Source organism: Oncorhynchus gorbuscha, linkage group LG04 (genome assembly GCF_021184085.1).
Source record: "Oncorhynchus gorbuscha isolate QuinsamMale2020 ecotype Even-year linkage group LG04, OgorEven_v1.0, whole genome shotgun sequence".
In the NCBI taxonomy this organism is placed as follows: Eukaryota; Metazoa; Chordata; class Actinopteri; order Salmoniformes; family Salmonidae; genus Oncorhynchus; species Oncorhynchus gorbuscha.
The window spans coordinates 43,765,508-43,785,496 of NC_060176.1; the positions used below are offsets into that span (position 1 = coordinate 43,765,508).

Sequence of the window (19,989 nt, forward strand, 5' to 3'; positions counted from 1 at the left end):
TGAGATGGGGGGGGGACCTGTTTCCTCCAAAAGGAGAATCCATAAGCCACACTACATCTCCGATCACATTGCAGTGAATCTGTCCACTTTAAAGTGTACATCTCTAATCCCCTTCCTCTACCAGTCTGCTGAAGGCCTTTGCAAGACTGTACCTCGGATCCAGTCTTTGGCGATTACCACTTCACACCACGCGATGTTACCAAATGTGAAATCTTGATATCAACCTGGGCCAGATTTGTACGCTTTTGCTCTGGTTCTGTCGTCAAATTCTGCGATTGGCTTGCTAGGCGATGTCAGGCCGACATAGGCTACGTCAACTGCAGCGGTGTATTGGACCTGCACGTGTGCCCAGCACCGGCGTTGCAAGGCTCACTCTATGCTTAATGTGCGAGTGAAGTGAGTTATAAAATAAATAAACGGAAAGTATCCATCGTAGAAATTAGTTTTCACGTGCAAACTTTATATGAGCGTTTTATTTTGATGGCCCATTTTGTGCATTAAAACTTCTAATGGCTGGGTGGCAGTATTGAGTAGCTTGGATGAATAAGGTGCCCAGAGTAAACTACCTGCTACTCAGGCCCAGAAGCTAAGATAAGCATATTATTGGTAGATTTGGATAGAAAACACTCTAAAATTTCTAAAACTGTTTGAATGATGTCTGTGAGTATAACAGAACTCATATGGCAGGCAAAAACCTGAGGAAAAATCCAACCAGGAAGTGGGAAATCTGAGGTTTGTGGTTTTTCAACTCTTTGCCTATCGAAGATACAGTGTAAATTTGGTCCGATTGTACTTCCTAAGGCTTCCACTAGATGTCAACAGTCTCTAGAACCTTTTTTGAGGCTTCTACTGTGAAGGAGGGAGGAATGAGAGCTGATTGAGCAGTCTGAGTGCCATGAGCTCATTCAGGCGCGTTCCCGTGAGAGTTAGCTGCGTTCCATTACATTTCTACAGGCAAAGGAATTCTCCGGTTGAAACATTATTGAAGATTTATGTTAAAAACATCCTAAAGATGTATATAATCAATCATTTGATGTATGAATGGAATTTTTTGACATTTCATCTGGCCTGCGCGTCGTGAATTTGGATTTGTGAACTCAAGACGTGAACAAAAAGGTGGTATTTGGACATAAATTATGGACTTTATCGAACAAAACAAACATTTATTGTGGAACTGGGATTCCTGGGAGTGCATTCCGATGAAGATCATCAAAGGTAAGTGAATATTTATAATGCTATTTCTGACTTCTGTTGACTCCACAACATGGCGGATATCTGTATGGCTTGTTTATGTGTCTGAGAGCCGTACTCTGATTATTGCATGGTGTGCTTTTTCGGGTAAAGCTTTTTTAAAATCTGACACAGCGGTTGCATTAAGGAGAAGTTTATCTAAAGTTCCATACATAACACTTGTATTTTCATCAACATTTATGATGAGTATTTCTGTAAATTGATGTGGCTCTCTGCAAAATCACCAGATGTTTTGGAAGCAAAACATTACTGAACGTAATGTTTCAATGTACACTGAGATTTTTGGATATAAATATGAACTTTATCGAACAAAACATACATGTATTGTGTAACATGAAGTCCTATGAGTGTCATCTGATGAAGATCGTCAAAGGTTAGTGATTCATTTTATCTCTTTCTGCTTTTTGTGACGCAGGACTCTCTTTGGCTGGAAAAATTGCTGTTTTTTTCTGTGACTAGGTGCTGACCTAACATAATCGGATGGTGTGCTTTCGTCGTAAAGCCTTTTTGAAATCGGACACTGTGGTGGGATTAACAACAAGTTTATCTTTAAAATGGTGTAAAATACTTGTATGTTTGAGGAATTTTAATTATGAGATTTCTGTTTTGCGTTTGTCGCCCTGCACTTTCACTGGCTGTTGTTATATCGATCCCGTTAGCGGGATCTAAGCCATAAGAAGTTTAACAATATCCCATCGGGTAGCCTGATTTCAGATGTGTCATGTAACGAGATGATTAGGGAAATAGTTTTTCTTGCGCAGCATCTAGGCTAAACATTTACATCAAACTATTAGGCCTATATTAATCTGACTTCACAATAATCGTATGTGCCGGCCGTGTTCCTATTGGTTAGTCACCGGGATTGGCTCATAGCGCCAGCCACACTACACGAGATAGGCAACAAAATTTGGACACTGCTTAAACTTTGTCAGAGCCTACGATCGCACGTAGCTGCACTTAATCGGCAGACGTTGACCCTGTCAGCCTGAACGAGCCAAGACGTCCGACAATCGTTTAAGAGCTAATAATTTGCCTACGTTGTGGAAATTTTGTCTGGAGTGGCAAAATTGTTGCATAAGATGGCTGAAATCGTTCAGTCTTCAAAAGTCTTAAGGCCGTAGCCACCCTGTGTGTGCATGTTTTCCTATAGTAGTATAACTCTGTCTCTCTCCTCTCTGCCAGTCTGGTAAGGCGGTGGCCACCTTGTCAGCAGAGACCAGTCGTAACCTGCTGCTGTGTTTCTTGTGGGTGATGAAGAACGCTGAGAGGAGTCTGATCCAGCGCTGGACTGTCGACATGCCCTCAGCACAGCTCAACAGACTGCTAGAACTACTCACCATCTGTGTTTCCTGCTTTGAGTACAGGGTAACAATGTCTGCACCCTGCATGGAGTACATACCTAATTCATTTGTGTAAATATGATGTAAATGTACATTTTTCTCACTGTGTGTGTGCATGCCTCTGCACTTGTGTGTGTGGTGCAGGGGAAGCAGAGCAGTGATAAGGTCAGCACCCAGGCCTTACAGAAGTCCCAGCAGGCCAAGATGCAGCTGGAGGACTCCCTACTGAGGGGCATCGGAGCACGGGGGGAAATGATGCGCCGGGTTGGAGGTCAGTCCCACCCACTACTCTCTCTGATTGGTCAGAACTACCGTAGCTACATGCACAGTACACGTCTTCAAAGTACATCTCCCGAAGAGCAGCTGAAAAGGGGAGGATGGTACTCCTAGGCTGCTTTTTGATTGAACGAGAGCCTGTCTGTCCTCTTATCCCTGACCCTTTGACCCGGACAGGAAGTGACCGCGCAGGTCAGAGAGAGAACCTACGCTGGAGGAAAGACCTGACGCAGTGGAGGCAGACCAACGACAGACAAGACAAGTGAGTTAGACACACACACACGGGTACATACGCAATTCTTGCAAACATGTATTACTCACCTCTCCTGGTAACTATGGCTCAGAAGACCAATTGTCAGGCAGTGTCTTGTGAAGACAATGTCAAGGAAGAGAACCCATAGAGGCAGAACGAGGTTTCATCCTTGTGCCTTTTTACTCTCAGAACGAAAGCAGAGCTGGACCAGGAGGCTCTAATCAGTGGGAATCTGGCTACTGAGTCCAACCTCATTGTCCTGGACCTACTGGAGACCATAGTACAGGTCACAACATCGCTCTCCTTATTGTTTCTCTCTACCTGTTCATCTTTCTTCCGTCCTCTTCGATCTTTCCTGTCCTTCTCTCTCCTCTCTCTCTCTCTCTCTCTCCTCTCCTCTCCTCTCCTCTCCTCTCCTCTCCTCTCCTCTCCTCTCCTCTCCTCTCCTCTCCTCTCCTCTCCTCTCCTCTCCTCTCCTCTCTCCTCTCCTCTCCTCTCCTCTCCTCTCTCTCGTTGTGTTGACGACTGCTGATTGTTTGTAGATCAGTCTGTCACCATATACCCACAATGCTTTACGAATTTGATACTCTCTCGAACACGGCCTGTGTCACAATGTCCTCTCTGGTTCCATTGGCTGACTGTATTCTTTCTCTCACTTGTGGTTGGTTGTCATGACAGTCTGTCTCCCGCACAGGCTGTTCCGTTGGCTGACTGTAAGGACAGTGTAGTGGGCGGAGTACTGAGGGTGTTGCTACACTGTCTCACCTGTAACCAGAGTACAACCTTCCTATCTCACTGCTTCAGCACGCTTCGAGCGCTCATCGTCAAGGTAGGGTGTGTGTGTGTACACACTATGTACTGACAGTATTCGTGTGCTGCGTGCGCGTTTGTATACTGACAGTATTGTGTGGGTGTGTAGTTTGGTGACCTCTTGTTTGAAGAGGAAGCCGAGCAGTGTGCCGACCTGTGTCAGAAGGTGCTCCAGTACTGTAGCAGTCATGAGGGTGGAAACAGAAGCCAGGCCTGCGCTACCCTATACCTCATCATGAGATGCAGCTTCAGCTCGGCCAACGTGAGTACACTCACGCACGCACGCACACTGATTCCGTCTCATCCGTTTTCCTCTACCACCCAGCTTTAATGTCTTTTCCATGTCTATTTTGAGCTCAGTGGAGACATTTGCTGAGTGATGTGTTTCTGGGTAGTGAGAAGTGAACAGGGAGATATGTCACTGTCTAACCCCTGTGTCCCGGCCTTTCTGTAAGTAATGTGCGAGATAGAAAAAGGTGGAGAAGGAGACGGCGCGTGGGAGGGAGAGGGAAGGATAGGAGGTCATCTGAGCTTCTCCCCTCTTGGCACAATCTCTAATTCAGAGTGAAGGACCTTTACCTCCTCTGTTTTAAACAACCTCCATAGTACTCTTTGTTTGTTTTCATCCCCCTCACCACCTCTCACCATGAAGCAGGGGTCATATTCATTAGTGCACACCGTTGCAAAACGTAGCCAAGCGTGTTGCCACAAGTTTCTTATTAGACAAGTTCAGGTTGTCCCCTCCCGGGTGTCGGGCCATGTTCCTCTGTTTGGTTCTGGTGAAAAAGACCAAAGGTTTTTCCAGGGAGGACATGGATACAAAGAGAACGAGTGAAAGAGAGGAGGGAGGATGGTGAATGAGAGTTTTTGATGGATTGCCAGTGCACAGTTGAAGTGAGGCCATCTTTCGGGGTGATGGTGGAGAGATGGAGAGAGGGTAGGGGAGATGGAGACCGAGTGAGGGGATGACAAATAGTGGGAAGAGAAAGGAGGGAGTGAGGTCATCGCTCAGAGCCCCCCACACAAGGACAACACACACACACGCACACACATACACACACACATTGTATCAATGCCAGTGATGGCCGTTTAGGCCCTGGCTCCACGTTGGATTTAACAGAATGGGGCCGTAGAGATGATCCATAGGTGATTATGTCGCAGCTAATGGGAGATCGTTTCCCGCTTTGCTGCTGATGGTGGAGATAGATGGGGTTACACACACACACACACACACACACACACACACACACACACACACACACACACACACACACACACACACACACACACACACACACACACACACACACACACACACACACACACACAACAATGTCAGGGTTAAGTCTTCCATTACCTGGAGGAGACTGTGACACCCTTAACAACAACTGGACTGACCTAGAAAGAAGAAGAATAAGGATAGAGAGAGGGACATGACCTGGACGGGGAGAGGGACATGACCTGGACGGGGAGAGGGACATGACCTGGACGGGGAGAGGGACATGACCTGGACGGGGAGAGGGACATGACCTGGACGGGGAGAGGGACATGACCTGGACGGGGAGAGGGACATGACCTGGACGGGGAGAGGGACATGACCTGGACGGGGAGAGGGACATGACCTGGACGGGGAGAGGGACATGACCTGGACGGGGAGGGGGACATGACCTGGAGGGGGACATGACCTGGGGGGAGGGGGACATGACCTGGACGGAGAGAGGGGGACATGACCTGGACGGAGAGAGGGGGACATGACCTGGACGGAGAGAGGGGGACATGACCTGGACGGAGAGAGGGGGACATGACCTGGACGGAGAGAGGGGGACATGACCTGGACGGAGAGAGGGGGACATGACCTGGACGGAGAGAGGGGGACATGACCTGGACGGAGAGAGGGGGACATGACCTGGACGGAGAGGGGGGACATGACCTGGACGGAGAGAGGGGGACATGACCCTGGACGGAGAGAGGGGGACATGACCTGGACGGAGAGAGGGGGACATGACCTGGACGGAGAGAGGGGGACATGACCTGGACGGAGAGAGGGGGACATGACCTGGACGGAGACCTGGACGGAGACATTGAGACAGACCTAGACAGAGACATTGAGACAGACCTAGACAGAGGCATTGAGACAGACCTAGACAGAGACATTGAGACAGACCTAGACAGAGACATTGAGACAGACCTAGACAGAGACATTGAGACATTGAGACATTGAGACATTGAGACAGACCTAGACAGAGACAGACCTAGACAGAGACATTGAGACATTGAGACATTGAGACAGACCTAGACAGAGACATTGAGACAGACCTAGACAGAGACATTGAGACAGACCTAGACAGAGACATTGAGACATTGAGACATCTAGACAGAGACATTGAGACATCTAGACAGAGACATTGAGACATCTAGACAGAGACATTGAGACATCTAGACAGAGACATTGAGACATCTAGACAGAGACATTGAGACATCTAGACAGAGACATTGAGACATCTAGACAGAGACATTGAGACATCTAGACAGAGACATTGAGACATCTAGACAGAGACATTGAGACATCTAGACAGAGACATTGAGACATCTAGACAGAGACATTGAGACATCTAGACAGAGACATTGAGACATCTAGACAGAGACATTGAGACATTGAGACAGAGACATTGAGACATTGAGACAGACCTAGACAGAGACATTGAGACAGACCTAGACAGAGACATTGAGACATTGAGACATCTAGACAGAGACATCGAGACAGAGACATCGAGACAGACCTAGACAGAGACATCGAGACAGACCTAGACAGAGACATCGAGACAGACCTAGACAGAGACATCGGGACAGACCTAGACAGAGACATCGGGACAGACCTAGACAGAGACATCGAGACAGACCTAGACAGAGACATCGAGACAGACCTAGACAGAGACATCGAGACAGACCTAGACAGAGACATAGAGACAGACCTAGACAGAGACATCGAGACAGACCTAGACAGAGACATCGAGACAGACCTAGACAGAGACATCGAGACAGACCTAGACAGAGACATCGAGACAGACCTAGACAGAGACCTAGACAGAGACATCGAGACAGACCTAGACAGAGACATCGAGACAGAGACATCGAGACAGAGACATCGAGACAGAGACATCGAGACAGAGACATCGAGACAGAGACATCGAGACAGAGACATCGAGACAGAGACATCGAGACAGAGACATCGAGACAGAGACATCGAGACAGAGACACCGAGACAGAGACCGAGACAGAGACCTAGACAGAGACCTAGACAGAGACCTAGACAGAGACCAGAGACCTAGACAGAGACCTAGACAGAGACCAGAGACCAGAGACCTAGACAGAGACCAGAGACCTAGACAGAGACCAGAGACCTAGACAGAGACCTAGACAGAGACCTAGACAGAGACCTAGACAGAGACCTAGACAGAGACCTAGACAGAGACCTAGACAGAGACCTAGACAGAGACATCGAGACAGAGACATCGAGACAGACCTAGACAGAGACATCGAGACAGACCTAGACAGAGACATCGAGACAGACCTAGACAGAGACATCGAGACAGACCTAGACAGAGACATCGAGACAGACCTAGACAGAGACATCGAGACAGACCTAGACAGAGACATCGAGACAGACCTAGACAGAGACATCGAGACAGACCTAGACAGAGACATCGAGACAGACCTAGACAGAGACATCGAGACAGACCTAGACAGAGACATCGAGACAGACCTAGACAGAGACATCGAGACAGACCTAGACAGAGACATCGAGACAGACCTAGACAGAGACATCGAGACAGACCTAGACAGAGACATCGAGACAGACCTAGACAGAGACCTAGACAGAGACATCGAGACAGACCTAGACAGAGACCTAGACAGAGACATCGAGACAGACCTAGACAGAGACCTAGACAGAGACAGAGACAGACCTAGACAGAGACCTAGACAGAGACATCGAGACAGACCTAGACAGAGACATCTAGACAGAGACATCGAGACAGACCTAGACAGAGACCTAGACAGACCTAGACAGAGACATCGAGACAGACCTAGACAGAGAGACAGAGACCTAGACAGAGACATCAGGACAGACCTAGACAGAGACCTAGACAGAGACATCAGGACAGACCTAGACAGAGACATCGAGACAGACCTAGACAGAGACATCGAGACAGACCTAGACAGAGACATCGAGACAGACATAGACAGAGACCTAGACAGAGACATCGAGACAGACCTAGACAGAGACCTAGACAGAGACATCGAGACAGACCTAGACAGAGACCTAGACAGAGACATCGAGACAGACCTAGACAGAGACCTAGACAGAGACATCGAGACAGACCTAGACAGAGACCTAGACAGAGACATCAGGACAGACCTAGACAGAGACCTAGACAGAGACATCAGGACAGACCTAGACAGAGACATCGAGACAGACCTAGACAGAGACATCGAGACAGACCTAGACAGAGACATCGAGACAGACCTAGACAGAGACATCGAGACAGACCTAGACAGAGACATCGAGACAGACCTAGACAGAGACATCGAGACAGACCTAGACAGAGACATCGAGACAGACCTAGACAGAGACATCGAGACAGACCTAGACAGAGACATCGAGACAGACCTAGACAGAGACATCGAGACAGACCTAGACAGAGACCTAGACAGAGACCTAGACAGAGACATCGAGACAGACCTAGACAGAGACCTAGACAGAGACATCGAGACAGGCCTAGACAGAGACATCGAGACAGAGACCTAGACAGAGACCTAGACAGAGACATCTAGACAGAGACCTAGACAGAGACATCTAGACAGAGACCTAGACAGAGACCTAGACAGAGACATCTAGACAGAGACCTAGACAGAGACATCGAGACAGAGACCTAGACAGAGACATCGAGACAGACCTAGACAGCGACATCGAGACAGACCTAGACAGAGACATCGAGACAGACCTAGACAGAGACATCGAGACAGACCTAGACAGAGACATCGAGACAGACCTAGACAGAGACATCGAGACAGACCTAGACAGACATCGAGACAAACCTAGACAGAGACCTAGACAGAGACCTAGACAGAGACCTAGACAGAGACCTAGACAGAGACCTAGACAGAGACCTAGACAGAGACCTAGACAGAGACCGAGACAGAGACCGAGACAGACCTAGACAGAGACATCGAGACAGACCTAGACAGAGACCTAGACAGAGACATCGAGACAGACCTAGACAGAGACCTAGACAGAGACATCGAGACAGACCTAGACAGAGACCTAGACAGAGACATCGAGACAGACCTAGACAGAGACATCGAGACAGACCTAGACAGAGACATCGAGACAGACCTAGACAGAGACATCGAGACAGACCTAGACAGAGACATCGAGACAGACCTAGACAGAGACATCGAGACAGACCTAGACAGAGACATCGAGACAGAGACATCGAGACAGACCTAGACAGAGACCTAGACAGAGACATCGAGACAGAGACATCGAGACAGACCTAGACAGAGACCTAGACAGAGACATCGAGACAGACCTAGACAGAGACCTAGACAGAGACATCGAGACAGACCTAGACAGAGACATCGAGACAGACCTAGACAGAGACATCGAGACAGACCTAGACAGAGACATCGAGACAGACCTAGACAGAGACATCGAGACAGACCTAGACAGAGACATCGAGACAGACCTAGACAGAGACATCGAGACAGACCTAGACAGAGACATCGAGACAGACCTAGACAGAGACATCGAGACAGACCTAGACAGAGACCTAGACAGAGACATCGAGACAGACCTAGACAGAGACATCGAGACAGACCTAGACAGAGACATCGAGACAGACCTAGACAGAGACATCGAGACAGACCTAGACAGAGACATCGAGACAGACCTAGACAGAGACATCGAGACAGACCTAGACAGAGACATCGAGACAGACCTAGACAGAGACATCGAGACAGACCTAGACAGAGACATCGAGACAGACCTAGACAGAGACATCGAGACAGACCTAGACAGAGACATCGAGACAGACCTAGACAGAGACCTAGACAGAGACATCGAGACAGACCTAGACAGAGACCTAGACAGAGACATCGAGACAGACCTAGACAGAGACCTAGACAGAGACATCGAGACAGACCTAGACAGAGACATCGAGACAGACCTAGACAGAGACATCGAGACAGACCTAGACAGAGACATCGAGACAGACCTAGACAGAGACATCGAGACAGACCTAGACAGAGACATCGAGACAGACCTAGACAGAGACATCGAGACAGACCTAGACAGAGACATCGAGACAGACCTAGACAGAGACATCGAGACAGACCTAGACAGAGACATCGAGACAGACCTAGACAGAGACCTAGACAGAGACATCGAGACAGAGACATCGAGACAGAGACATCGAGACAGAGACACCGAGACATCGACATCGAGACATCGACATCGAGACATCGACATCGAGACCGACATCGAGACCGACACCGAGACCGACACCGAGACCGACACCGAGACCGACACCGAGACCGACACCGAGACCGAGACCGACACCGAGACCGACACCGAGACCGACACCGAGACCGACACCGAGACCGAGACCGACACCGAGACCGACACCGAGACCGACACCGAGACCGACACCGAGACCGACACCGAGACCGACACCGAGACCGACACCTAGACCGACACCTAGACCGACACCTAGACCGACACCTAGACCGACACCTAGACCGACACCTAGACCGACACCTAGACCGACACCTAGACCGACACCTAGACCGACACCTAGACCGACACCTAGACCGACACCTAGACCGACACCTAGACCGACACCTAGACCGACACCTAGACCGACACCTAGACCGACACCTAGACCGACACCTAGACCGACACCTAGACCGACACCTAGACCGACACCTAGACCGACACCTAGACCGACACCTAGACCGACACCTAGACCGACACCGACACCTAGACCGACCCTAGACCGACACCTAGACCGACACCTAGACCGACACCTAGACCGACACCTAGACCGACACCTAGACCGACACCTAGACCGACACCTAGACCGACACCTAGACCGACACCTAGACCGACACCTAGACCGACACCTAGACCGACACCTAGACCGACAGACAGACCGACCTAGACAGACAGACAGACCGACCTAGACAGACAGACAGACCGACCTAGACAGACAGACAGACCGACCTAGACAGACAGACAGACCGACCTAGACAGACAGACAGACCGACCTAGACAGACAGACAGACCGACCTAGACAGACAGACAGACCGACCTAGACAGACAGACAGACCGACCTAGACAGACAGACAGACAGACCTAGACAGACAGACAGACAGACAGACCTAGACAGACAGACAGACAGACCTAGACAGACAGACCTAGACAGACAGTCACACAGGTGTGAAAGTAGTAGACCAACAGATAGACCCTTAAAGGGGAATATTTACAACCCCAAAGTCTATTTTATTAGCCAATACACGACTGGACAATGTCATATCATTCTTTAATATGTCCTTTTTATAGCTTGCTTTTATGTATACAGCCAGCCATGCTAGTAAAACTGTAATGTTAGCCTGTGTTACTGTCCTGAAAATCTCTAAAACTAAAAGTGTTGTATATTTGTACGAAGAATTCCAGAAGGTTCTAGACCTCAGCTGAATCTGGTAATGAATAATGTGGCCGTTGAGGAGACTAAATGACCTTGTTACCTTGGATTGCAAAGTGTCATGGTCAAAACAAACGGATGGATGGTTTGGTGGGGGACGTCTGTCTGTAATGAAGACCTGCTCTGCTCTTTAGACTCCACACAGCAAGTCCTGCAGGCTCTAGTTTTATCATATCGGCATTATTGCCCGGTCATAAGGTCAGGTTCTGCAAAGCAGGGCTAGGAAAACTGCAGCCGGCCCAGAACAGAGCGGAACGTCTCGCTCTTCACTGTAATCGGAGGGATAATATCGCAACAGCTAATGGGGATCCTAATACGATACCTACATACCCTCCACTCTAAGCCCTGATACTGAGGATAGGCCTCCTCCCTGTCAAATCCACCCCTCAGAAATGACTGTCACAGAGGGCCACATAACAGGTGAAAGCACCCTATTCCCTATACAGTGCACTCATTTTGACCCGGGCCCAAAGGACTGCACTATGTAGGGAATATGTTGCTCTTTGGGATGCAGACTAGGTCAACCCTAGATGTTCATGTCAGTCCCTCTCCCCCGCTGTGCAGAACTTCTCCCGGGTGAAGATGCAGGTGACCATGTCTCTAGCCTCTCTGGTGGGGAAGTCCGATGACTTCCATGAGGAGTACCTCCGCAGGTCCCTCCGCACCATACTGGCCTATGCCGAGGAGGACACAGAGATGCAGAACACACCTCTACCCTCGCAGGTAACGCACACGTTCGCACACGGACTGCCATTCACAAACATGTTGATATCGACCCCGGCCCTCGTCTGTGTAGGTGGATGAGCTGCTGAGGAACCTGAACAGTATCCTGTCAGACACGGTGAAGATGAGAGAGTTCCAAGAAGACCCAGAGATGCTCATGGACCTCATGTATAGGTACACACACACACACACACACACACACACACACACACACACACACACACACACACACACACACACACACACACACACACACACACACACACACACACACACACACACACACACACACACACACACACACACACACACACACACACACACACACACACACACACACACACACACACAGACTCCTGCTTTATGTCTCTGTGGTTTGGTTGTTTCTCCTCAGTTTGTTGCTCACTATGGAAACCATGTGGTAGCAGTTTGGTACAGCGATCTGGGTTTGTGTATGTACAGTAAATACATGCAGGTTGTGTGTGTGGGTGTGAATGCATACTCTCTCAGTGCACGGGTCATCTGCTTCCATTCTGCATCTGTAAAAGGCCGTTAAAGCTTCAATTTACGTTAGGCTATCTAAAACTGACCGCCAGCCCTCCCCAGGGGTCAAGAATTCGGCATCACTCACGCACTCCCCCTCCCTCTCTCCAGGATAGCAAAGGGTTACCAGACGTCGCCCGACCTGAGGTTGACCTGGCTGCAGAACATGGCGGAGAAACACAAGAACAGGAAGTGTTTTACAGAGTCGGCCATGTGTCTGGTCCACGCTGCGGCCCTGGTGGCTGAATACCTCAGCATGCTGGAGGACCACAAATATCTACCTGTGGGCAGTGTCACCTTTCAGGTGCGGTACACGCACGAACGCACAATACTGAATCTGGAATGTTGACTGTGGCCAGAAGGGGGAACTGTACACTGAAAACAACATAATATATAGATTGTTTGGCTGCGATCTTGGTTCATTACTTAGGGACAGATGTTTTAGTAGAAAAACGCGATATCAGTAACACTTGATTGGTTGGTTCCCTTTAGTAATACGCTGGATGAGTCTGATTGGTTGGTTGATTGATTGGTTGTGCAGAACATCTCTCCCAACGTGCTGGAGGAGTCGGCAGTGTCCGATGACGTCCTGTCCCCAGACGAAGACGGAGTCTGCTCGGGGAGATACTTCACCACCGGTGGGCTGGTGGTCCTACTGGAGCAGGCAGCAGAACTCTTCAGCCAGGTACGTCTCACACACACACACACACACACACACACACACACACACACACACACACACACACACACACACACACACACACACACACACACACACACTGAGTGGAGGACATGCGCATGCTAAATAATGGTACTGCTGCACTTACATAAACGCACAACAATCGTACACTATGTGGCCAAAAGTATGTGGACTCGCCTTTTTTTAAATGACCTCAACCCCCATCGAACTCCTTTGGGATGAATTGGAACGCCGACCGCGAGCCAGGCCTAATCGCCCAACATCCGTGCCCGACCTCACTAACGCTCTTGTGGCTGAATGGAAGCAAGTCCCCGCAGCAATGTTCCAACATATAGTGGAAAGCCTTCCCAGAAGAGTGGGGGCTGTTGTAGCAGGAAAGGGGGGGGGGGCAACTCCATGTTAATGCCCATGATTTTGGAATGACACGTACGACGATCAGGTGTCCGCAAACTTTCTGGCCATGTAGTGTATGTTGTGAGTGAGTGTCGTTGCTGTTGTTTTCAGGGTGGTCTTTATGAGGCAGTGAATGAGGTGTACAAGATCGTTATGCCTATCCTGGAGGCTCACAGAGATTTCCGGGAGCTGGGCTCCGCTCACCACAAACTCCAGAGAGCCTTCGACAACATCATTCAGAAGGTACAGACAGCCGCATGGACTACAGTTTATAAAGGGCTTTACATCCACAGTACATATGGAGTGTTTACAATCATGGTGAAATGCTTACAATGAAAATAGCTTTTCTAATTTAAATTTCAATGTATTTTTATACACAATACTGAGTCTCTTTCATGTGTTTTGTTTTGTCGTCCCAGGGCCATAAGAGGATGTTTGGGACATATTTCCGAGTGGGGTTTTATGGGGCCAAGTTTGGAGACCTGGACGAACGAGAGTTTGTTTACAAGGAGCCAGGGATCACCCACCTGCCAGAGATATCCCACAGACTGGAGGTGAGAGAGGGTGTGTGTGTGTGTGTGAGGATGTGTGTGTGTGTGTGTGCTCACCGTTGTGTGCATGCTTTTAACCGTAAGGACAGAAGTACTGAATCTATTCACATGAGTACCGTATGCATTGCTGTTGTAGAACTTCTACAGTCAGTGTTTTGGAGATGCCCTGGAGATGATCAAAGACTCCAAAGACATAGACAGGAGCAAACTGGATGCTAACAAGGTACAGTATACGACACTACGCTACCAAGACATTACTGCCGAGTCCCGTTTGACTACCTTCTCCGTCAAACAATAAGATGCATCTCTTCATTTACCCCCCCCAGGCCTACATCCAGATCACCTATGTGGAGCCCTTCTTTGACGATTATGAGATGAAAAACCGCCTGACCAACTTTGAGAAGAACTTCAACCTGCGTCGCTTCATGTACACCACGCCCTTCACCAAGGCCGGGCGGCCGCGCGGCGAGCTCAACGAGCAGTGCAAGAGGAAGACCATCCTCACCACCATGCACGCCTTTCCCTACGTCAAGACACGCATCAACGTCATCCAGAAAGAAGAGGTATGCTGGTGGAACTGCGCGCGTACAGCTTCTCAATGCCTGGGTCCCTCGTTGCCTTTTGATCATTACTGACTTTTAGGCAAAAAAGACTGATATTTTATCTCTCCAAATCTAACTCGCACACTCCCCCTTTCATTCTCCTTCCTCTAACCCCTCCCCCTCCCCTCCCATCTCCAGTTTGACCTGACTCCCATTGAGGTGGCCATCGAGGACATGCAGAAGAAGACCAGGGAGCTAGCAGTAGCCACACACAGGGAGCAGCCCGATGCGAAGATGCTCCAGATGCTTCTACAGGGCTCTGTTGGAGCCACTGTCAACCAGGTACCTCCAGCCACCTGCCTTGGCCCCTAAGAATGGAGTCTTTTCTTTGCCTCTCGTCTTTTCAACCCCCCGGCGTTTGCAGTTTAACATAGAGCTATTTCTGACTTATTGCTGTTACTCAGTTATTGAACGTTACTCCTCGACTCCACACAACAAATAAAGACAAAAAAACACGTTTGTAAAAGCCGACTGAGGTGATTCGCATAGTGTATATAGCAGGCAATCGTTTGTGTTCTCCTGAATCCTCATGAATCTAGCGGAAGCATCCAGTCTTGTAAGTTAACGTGACGATAAACAGCAGGTGGGAGACATGACACATCAAAGAGTCCGGTTCAACCCTAACATCGTCTGTACAGTGCCTCTGCTGATTCGTTTTTTAAAACCTTAATTCACAACCTCTCCTTTCATGTCTGCGCTAAACACCGAAACCCTTTGATCTGATGGCTTACAGCTCCCGTCAAACGTTGGCTAAAACGCTAGAGTAATGATGTAGTTACAACATCAGGCCCCAGCTTTCTCTTGGATCGTCTAATCTGACAGCAAGCCCTGCTTTCACCTGCTGACTGTATACACAACCTTAATGCTCGCGCCGTCCATAAACAAACACAGCCCTCGGCCTAATCAGTAGAGAGGCACCCCCCCCCCCCCCCCCCCCTCTATGTTCGTCGGTCCGTCTGTCTGTCCAGGCCCTAGCCTAGCACCTCTGCTTCGAATGCTCGTCAGGGCTCGTTTGCTATGCCTGGCGTGACCCGGTGTCACGCGAATGTGCAGTGGTTTCAGGATGATTAGAAGTTAGAATAACAAGATCCCAGAGAGGGAAAGAATGTGAGCCAAAATGGCTGCTCGTAGGCAGGGTTCAGGGGTGACCTTAGCCACACAGCAGGCCAATCCCGGGTCTCTCGTCTGATCTCTTGGCTGAACATCGTGGCCTTTGGACACATTGGCCGTGTCTCATATGGCACCCCGTTCCTTATGGCCTATGAATATATGAAGCTCTGGTCAAAAGTAGTGTCATTTGGGACACGGACATTATTAAGCCTTCTGTTAGGAAGTAGTTTCCTCTACTGAAAGCAAGGCATTCATCATCCACACTCACACACACACTTTCTTCCTCCCCGCTCTCCTTCTTCCTCTTTTATACCATTCTCTTCCTCTGTTTTTCTTCTGTCCTTCGCTCTCTCTCTCTCTCTCTCCTCCCTCCCGCTCTCTCTCCTCCTCCCTTGCTCTCTCTCCTCCTCCCTCCCGCTCTCTCTCCTCCCTTGCTCTCTCTCCTCCCTCGCTCTCTCTCCCCTCCGTCCCTCCCTCCCGTCTGTTTGTCTGTGTAGGGACCATTGGAGGTGGCCCAGGTCTTTCTGAATGAGATCCCAGCGGACCCCAAGCTCTTTCGTCACCACAACAAACTGCGCCTGTGTTTCAAAGAGTTCATAATGAGGTGAGAGCCAAGCCAAACACCACAGAGAAACCCATGGCTCACCAGCCAGCCAATGAGAGCTAAGAAACCCTACCTTGCTTTGGTCCTGTGTAGCTCAGTTGGTAGAGCATGGCGCTTGTAACGCCAGGGTAGTGGGTTCGATCCCCGGGACCACCCATACGTAGAATGTATGCACGCATGACTGTAAGTCGCTTTGGATAAAAGCGTCTGCTAAATGGCATATATTATTATTATTATTATTATTGGTTGCAGTCCGATTCTCTAATCTTTTCCACAAAGTGTGCACTCGTTATCAGTTCTGGCATGAATACAGTATTTGGTGGAATATACATTTCTGGTGTTAGTGGTGTCTTGAAGCACAGACACTCTCTAATATAGTACTGTCGCACGGTGGAAATAGAAAAGGACACTAAAATAGTACTGCAGCATGGTGGAAATAGAAAAGGACACTAAAATAGTACTGCCACGTGGTGGAAATAGAAAAGGACTCTAAAATGGGACTGTCGTATGGTCTAAATAGAAAAGGACACTAAAATAGTACTGTCGTATGGTGGAAATAGAAAATGACTCTAAAATAGTACTGTCGTATGGTCTAAATAGAAAAGGACTCTAAAATAGTACTGTCGTATGGTCTAAATAGAAAAGGACACTAAAATAGTACTGCCACGTGGTGGAAATAGAAAAGGACTCTAAAATAGTACTGTCGTATGGTCTAAATAGAAAAGGACTCTAAAATAGTACTGTCGTATGGTCTAAATAGAAAAGGACACTAAAATAGTACTGCTGCATGGTGGAAATAGAAAAGGACACTAAAATAGTACTGTCGTATACTGTCGTATGGTGGAAATAGAAAAGGACACTAAAATAGTACTGTCGTATGGTCTAAATAGAAAAGGACTCTAAAATAGTACTGTCGTATGGTCTAAATAGAAAAGGACACTAAAATAGTACTGCCGCATGGTGGAAATAGAAAAGGACACTAAAATAGTACTGTCGTACGGTGGAAATAGAAAAGGACTCTAAAATAGTACTGTCGTATGGTGGAAATAGAAAAGGACACTAAAATAGTACTGTCGTATGGTGGAAATAGAAAAGGACTCTAAAATAGTACTGTCGTATGGTCTAAATAGAAAAGGACACTAAAATAGTACTGTCGTATGGTCTAAATAGAAAAGGACACTAAAATAGTACTGTCGCACGGTGGAAATAGAAAACGACACTAAAATAGTACTGTCGTATGGTGGAAATAGAAAAGGACACTAAAATAGTACTGTCGCACGGTGGAAATAGAAAAGGACACTAAAATAGTACTGTCGTATGATGGAAATAGAAAAGGACACTAAAATAGTACTGTCGTATATTATAAATAGAAAAGGACACTAAAATAGTACTGTCGTATGGTCTAAATAGAAAAGGACTCTAAAATAGTACTGTCGCACGGTGGAAATAGAAAAGGACTCTAAAATAGTACTGTCGTATGGTCTAAATAGAAAAGGACACTAAAATAGTACTGCCGCATGGTGGAAATAGAAAAGGACACTAAAATAGTACTGTCGTACGGTGGAAATAGAAAAGGACTCTAAAATAGTACTGTCGTATGGTGGAAATAGAAAAGGACACTAAAATAGTACTGTCGTACGGTGGAAATAGAAAAGGACTCTAAAATAGTACTGTCGTATGGTGGAAATAGAAAAGGACACTAAAATAGTACTGTCGTATGGTGGAAATAGAAAAGGACTCTAAAATAGTACTGTCGTATGGTCTAAATAGAAAAGGACACTAAAATAGTACTGTCGTATGGTCTAAATAGAAAAGGACACTAAAATAGTACTGTCGCACGGTGGAAATAGAAAACGACACTAAAATAGTACTATCGTATGGTGGAAATAGAAAAGGACACTAAAATAGTACTGTCGCACGGTGGAAATAGAGAAGGACTCTAAAATAGTACTGTCGTATGATGGAAATAGAAAAGGACACTAAAATAGTACTGTCGTATATTATAAATAGAAAAGGACACTAAAATAGTACTGTCGTATGGTCTAAATAGAAAAGGACTCTAAAATAGTACTGTCGCACGGTGGAAATAGAAAAGGACTCTAAAATAGTACTGTCGTATGGTCTAAATAGAAAAGGACACTAAAATAGTACTGCCGCATGGTGGAAATAGAAAAGGACACTAAAATAGTACTGTCGTACGGTGGAAATAGAAAAGGACTCTAAAATAGTACTGTCGTATGGTGGAAATAGAAAAGGACACTAAAATAGTACTGTCGTATGGTGGAAATAGAAAAGGACTCTAAAATAGTACTGTCGCACGGTGGAAATAGAAAAGGACACTAAAATAGTACTGTCGTATGGTGGAAATAGAAAAGGACACTAAAATAGTACTGCCGTATGGTGGAAATAGAAAAGAACACTAAAATAGTACTGTCGTATGGTGGAAATAGAAAAGGACTCTAAAATAGTACTGTCGTATGGTCTAAATAGAAAAGGACACTAAAATAGTACTATCGCACGGTGGAAATAGAAAAGGACTCTAAAATAGTACTGTCGTATGGTCTAAATAGAAAAGGACACTAAAATAGTACTGTCGTATGGTGGAAATAGAAAAGGACACTAAAATAGTACTGTCGCACGGTGGAAATAGAAACTGACACTAAAATAGTACTGTCGTATGGTCTAAATAGAAAAGGACACTAAAATAGTACTGTCGCACGGTGGAAATAGAAAAGGACACTAAAATAGTACTGTCGTATGGTGGAAATAGAAAAGGACACTAAAATAGTTCTGTCGTATGGTGGAAATAGAAAAGGACACTAAAATAGTACTGTCGTATGGTCTAAATAGAAAAGGACACTAAAATAGTACTGCCGCATGGTGGAAATAGAAAAGGACACTAAAATAGTACTGCCACTAAAAAATAGTACTGTCGTATGGTCTAAATAGAAAAGGACTCTAAAATAGTACTGTCGTATGGTCTAAATAAAAAAGGACACTAAAAATAGTACTGTCGTATGGTCTAAATAGAAAAGGACACTAAAATAGTACTGTCGCACGGTGGAAATAG

General features: G+C 47.4%; 1 protein-coding gene across 2 annotated transcripts in view; it reads left to right on the forward strand.

The window, feature by feature from the left end:
- dock8 (dedicator of cytokinesis 8) overlaps positions 1–19,989 on the forward strand; it is a 100,361-nt gene that overhangs the window by 73,608 nt on the left and 6,764 nt on the right. For both annotated transcript variants that reach the window (XM_046346870.1, XM_046346871.1), the window contains exons 30-45: positions 2,434–2,616; positions 2,736–2,862; positions 3,045–3,129; positions 3,310–3,406; positions 3,815–3,949; positions 4,040–4,192; positions 12,258–12,416; positions 12,490–12,590; positions 13,071–13,263; positions 13,501–13,644; positions 14,164–14,295; positions 14,472–14,606; positions 14,740–14,826; positions 14,930–15,166; positions 15,344–15,487; positions 16,813–16,919. In XM_046346870.1, the coding sequence (XP_046202826.1) occupies positions 2,434–2,616; positions 2,736–2,862; positions 3,045–3,129; positions 3,310–3,406; positions 3,815–3,949; positions 4,040–4,192; positions 12,258–12,416; positions 12,490–12,590; positions 13,071–13,263; positions 13,501–13,644; positions 14,164–14,295; positions 14,472–14,606; positions 14,740–14,826; positions 14,930–15,166; positions 15,344–15,487; positions 16,813–16,919 (2,219 nt within the window). The remainder of the gene's footprint in view (positions 1–2,433; positions 2,617–2,735; positions 2,863–3,044; positions 3,130–3,309; positions 3,407–3,814; positions 3,950–4,039; positions 4,193–12,257; positions 12,417–12,489; positions 12,591–13,070; positions 13,264–13,500; positions 13,645–14,163; positions 14,296–14,471; positions 14,607–14,739; positions 14,827–14,929; positions 15,167–15,343; positions 15,488–16,812; positions 16,920–19,989) is intronic.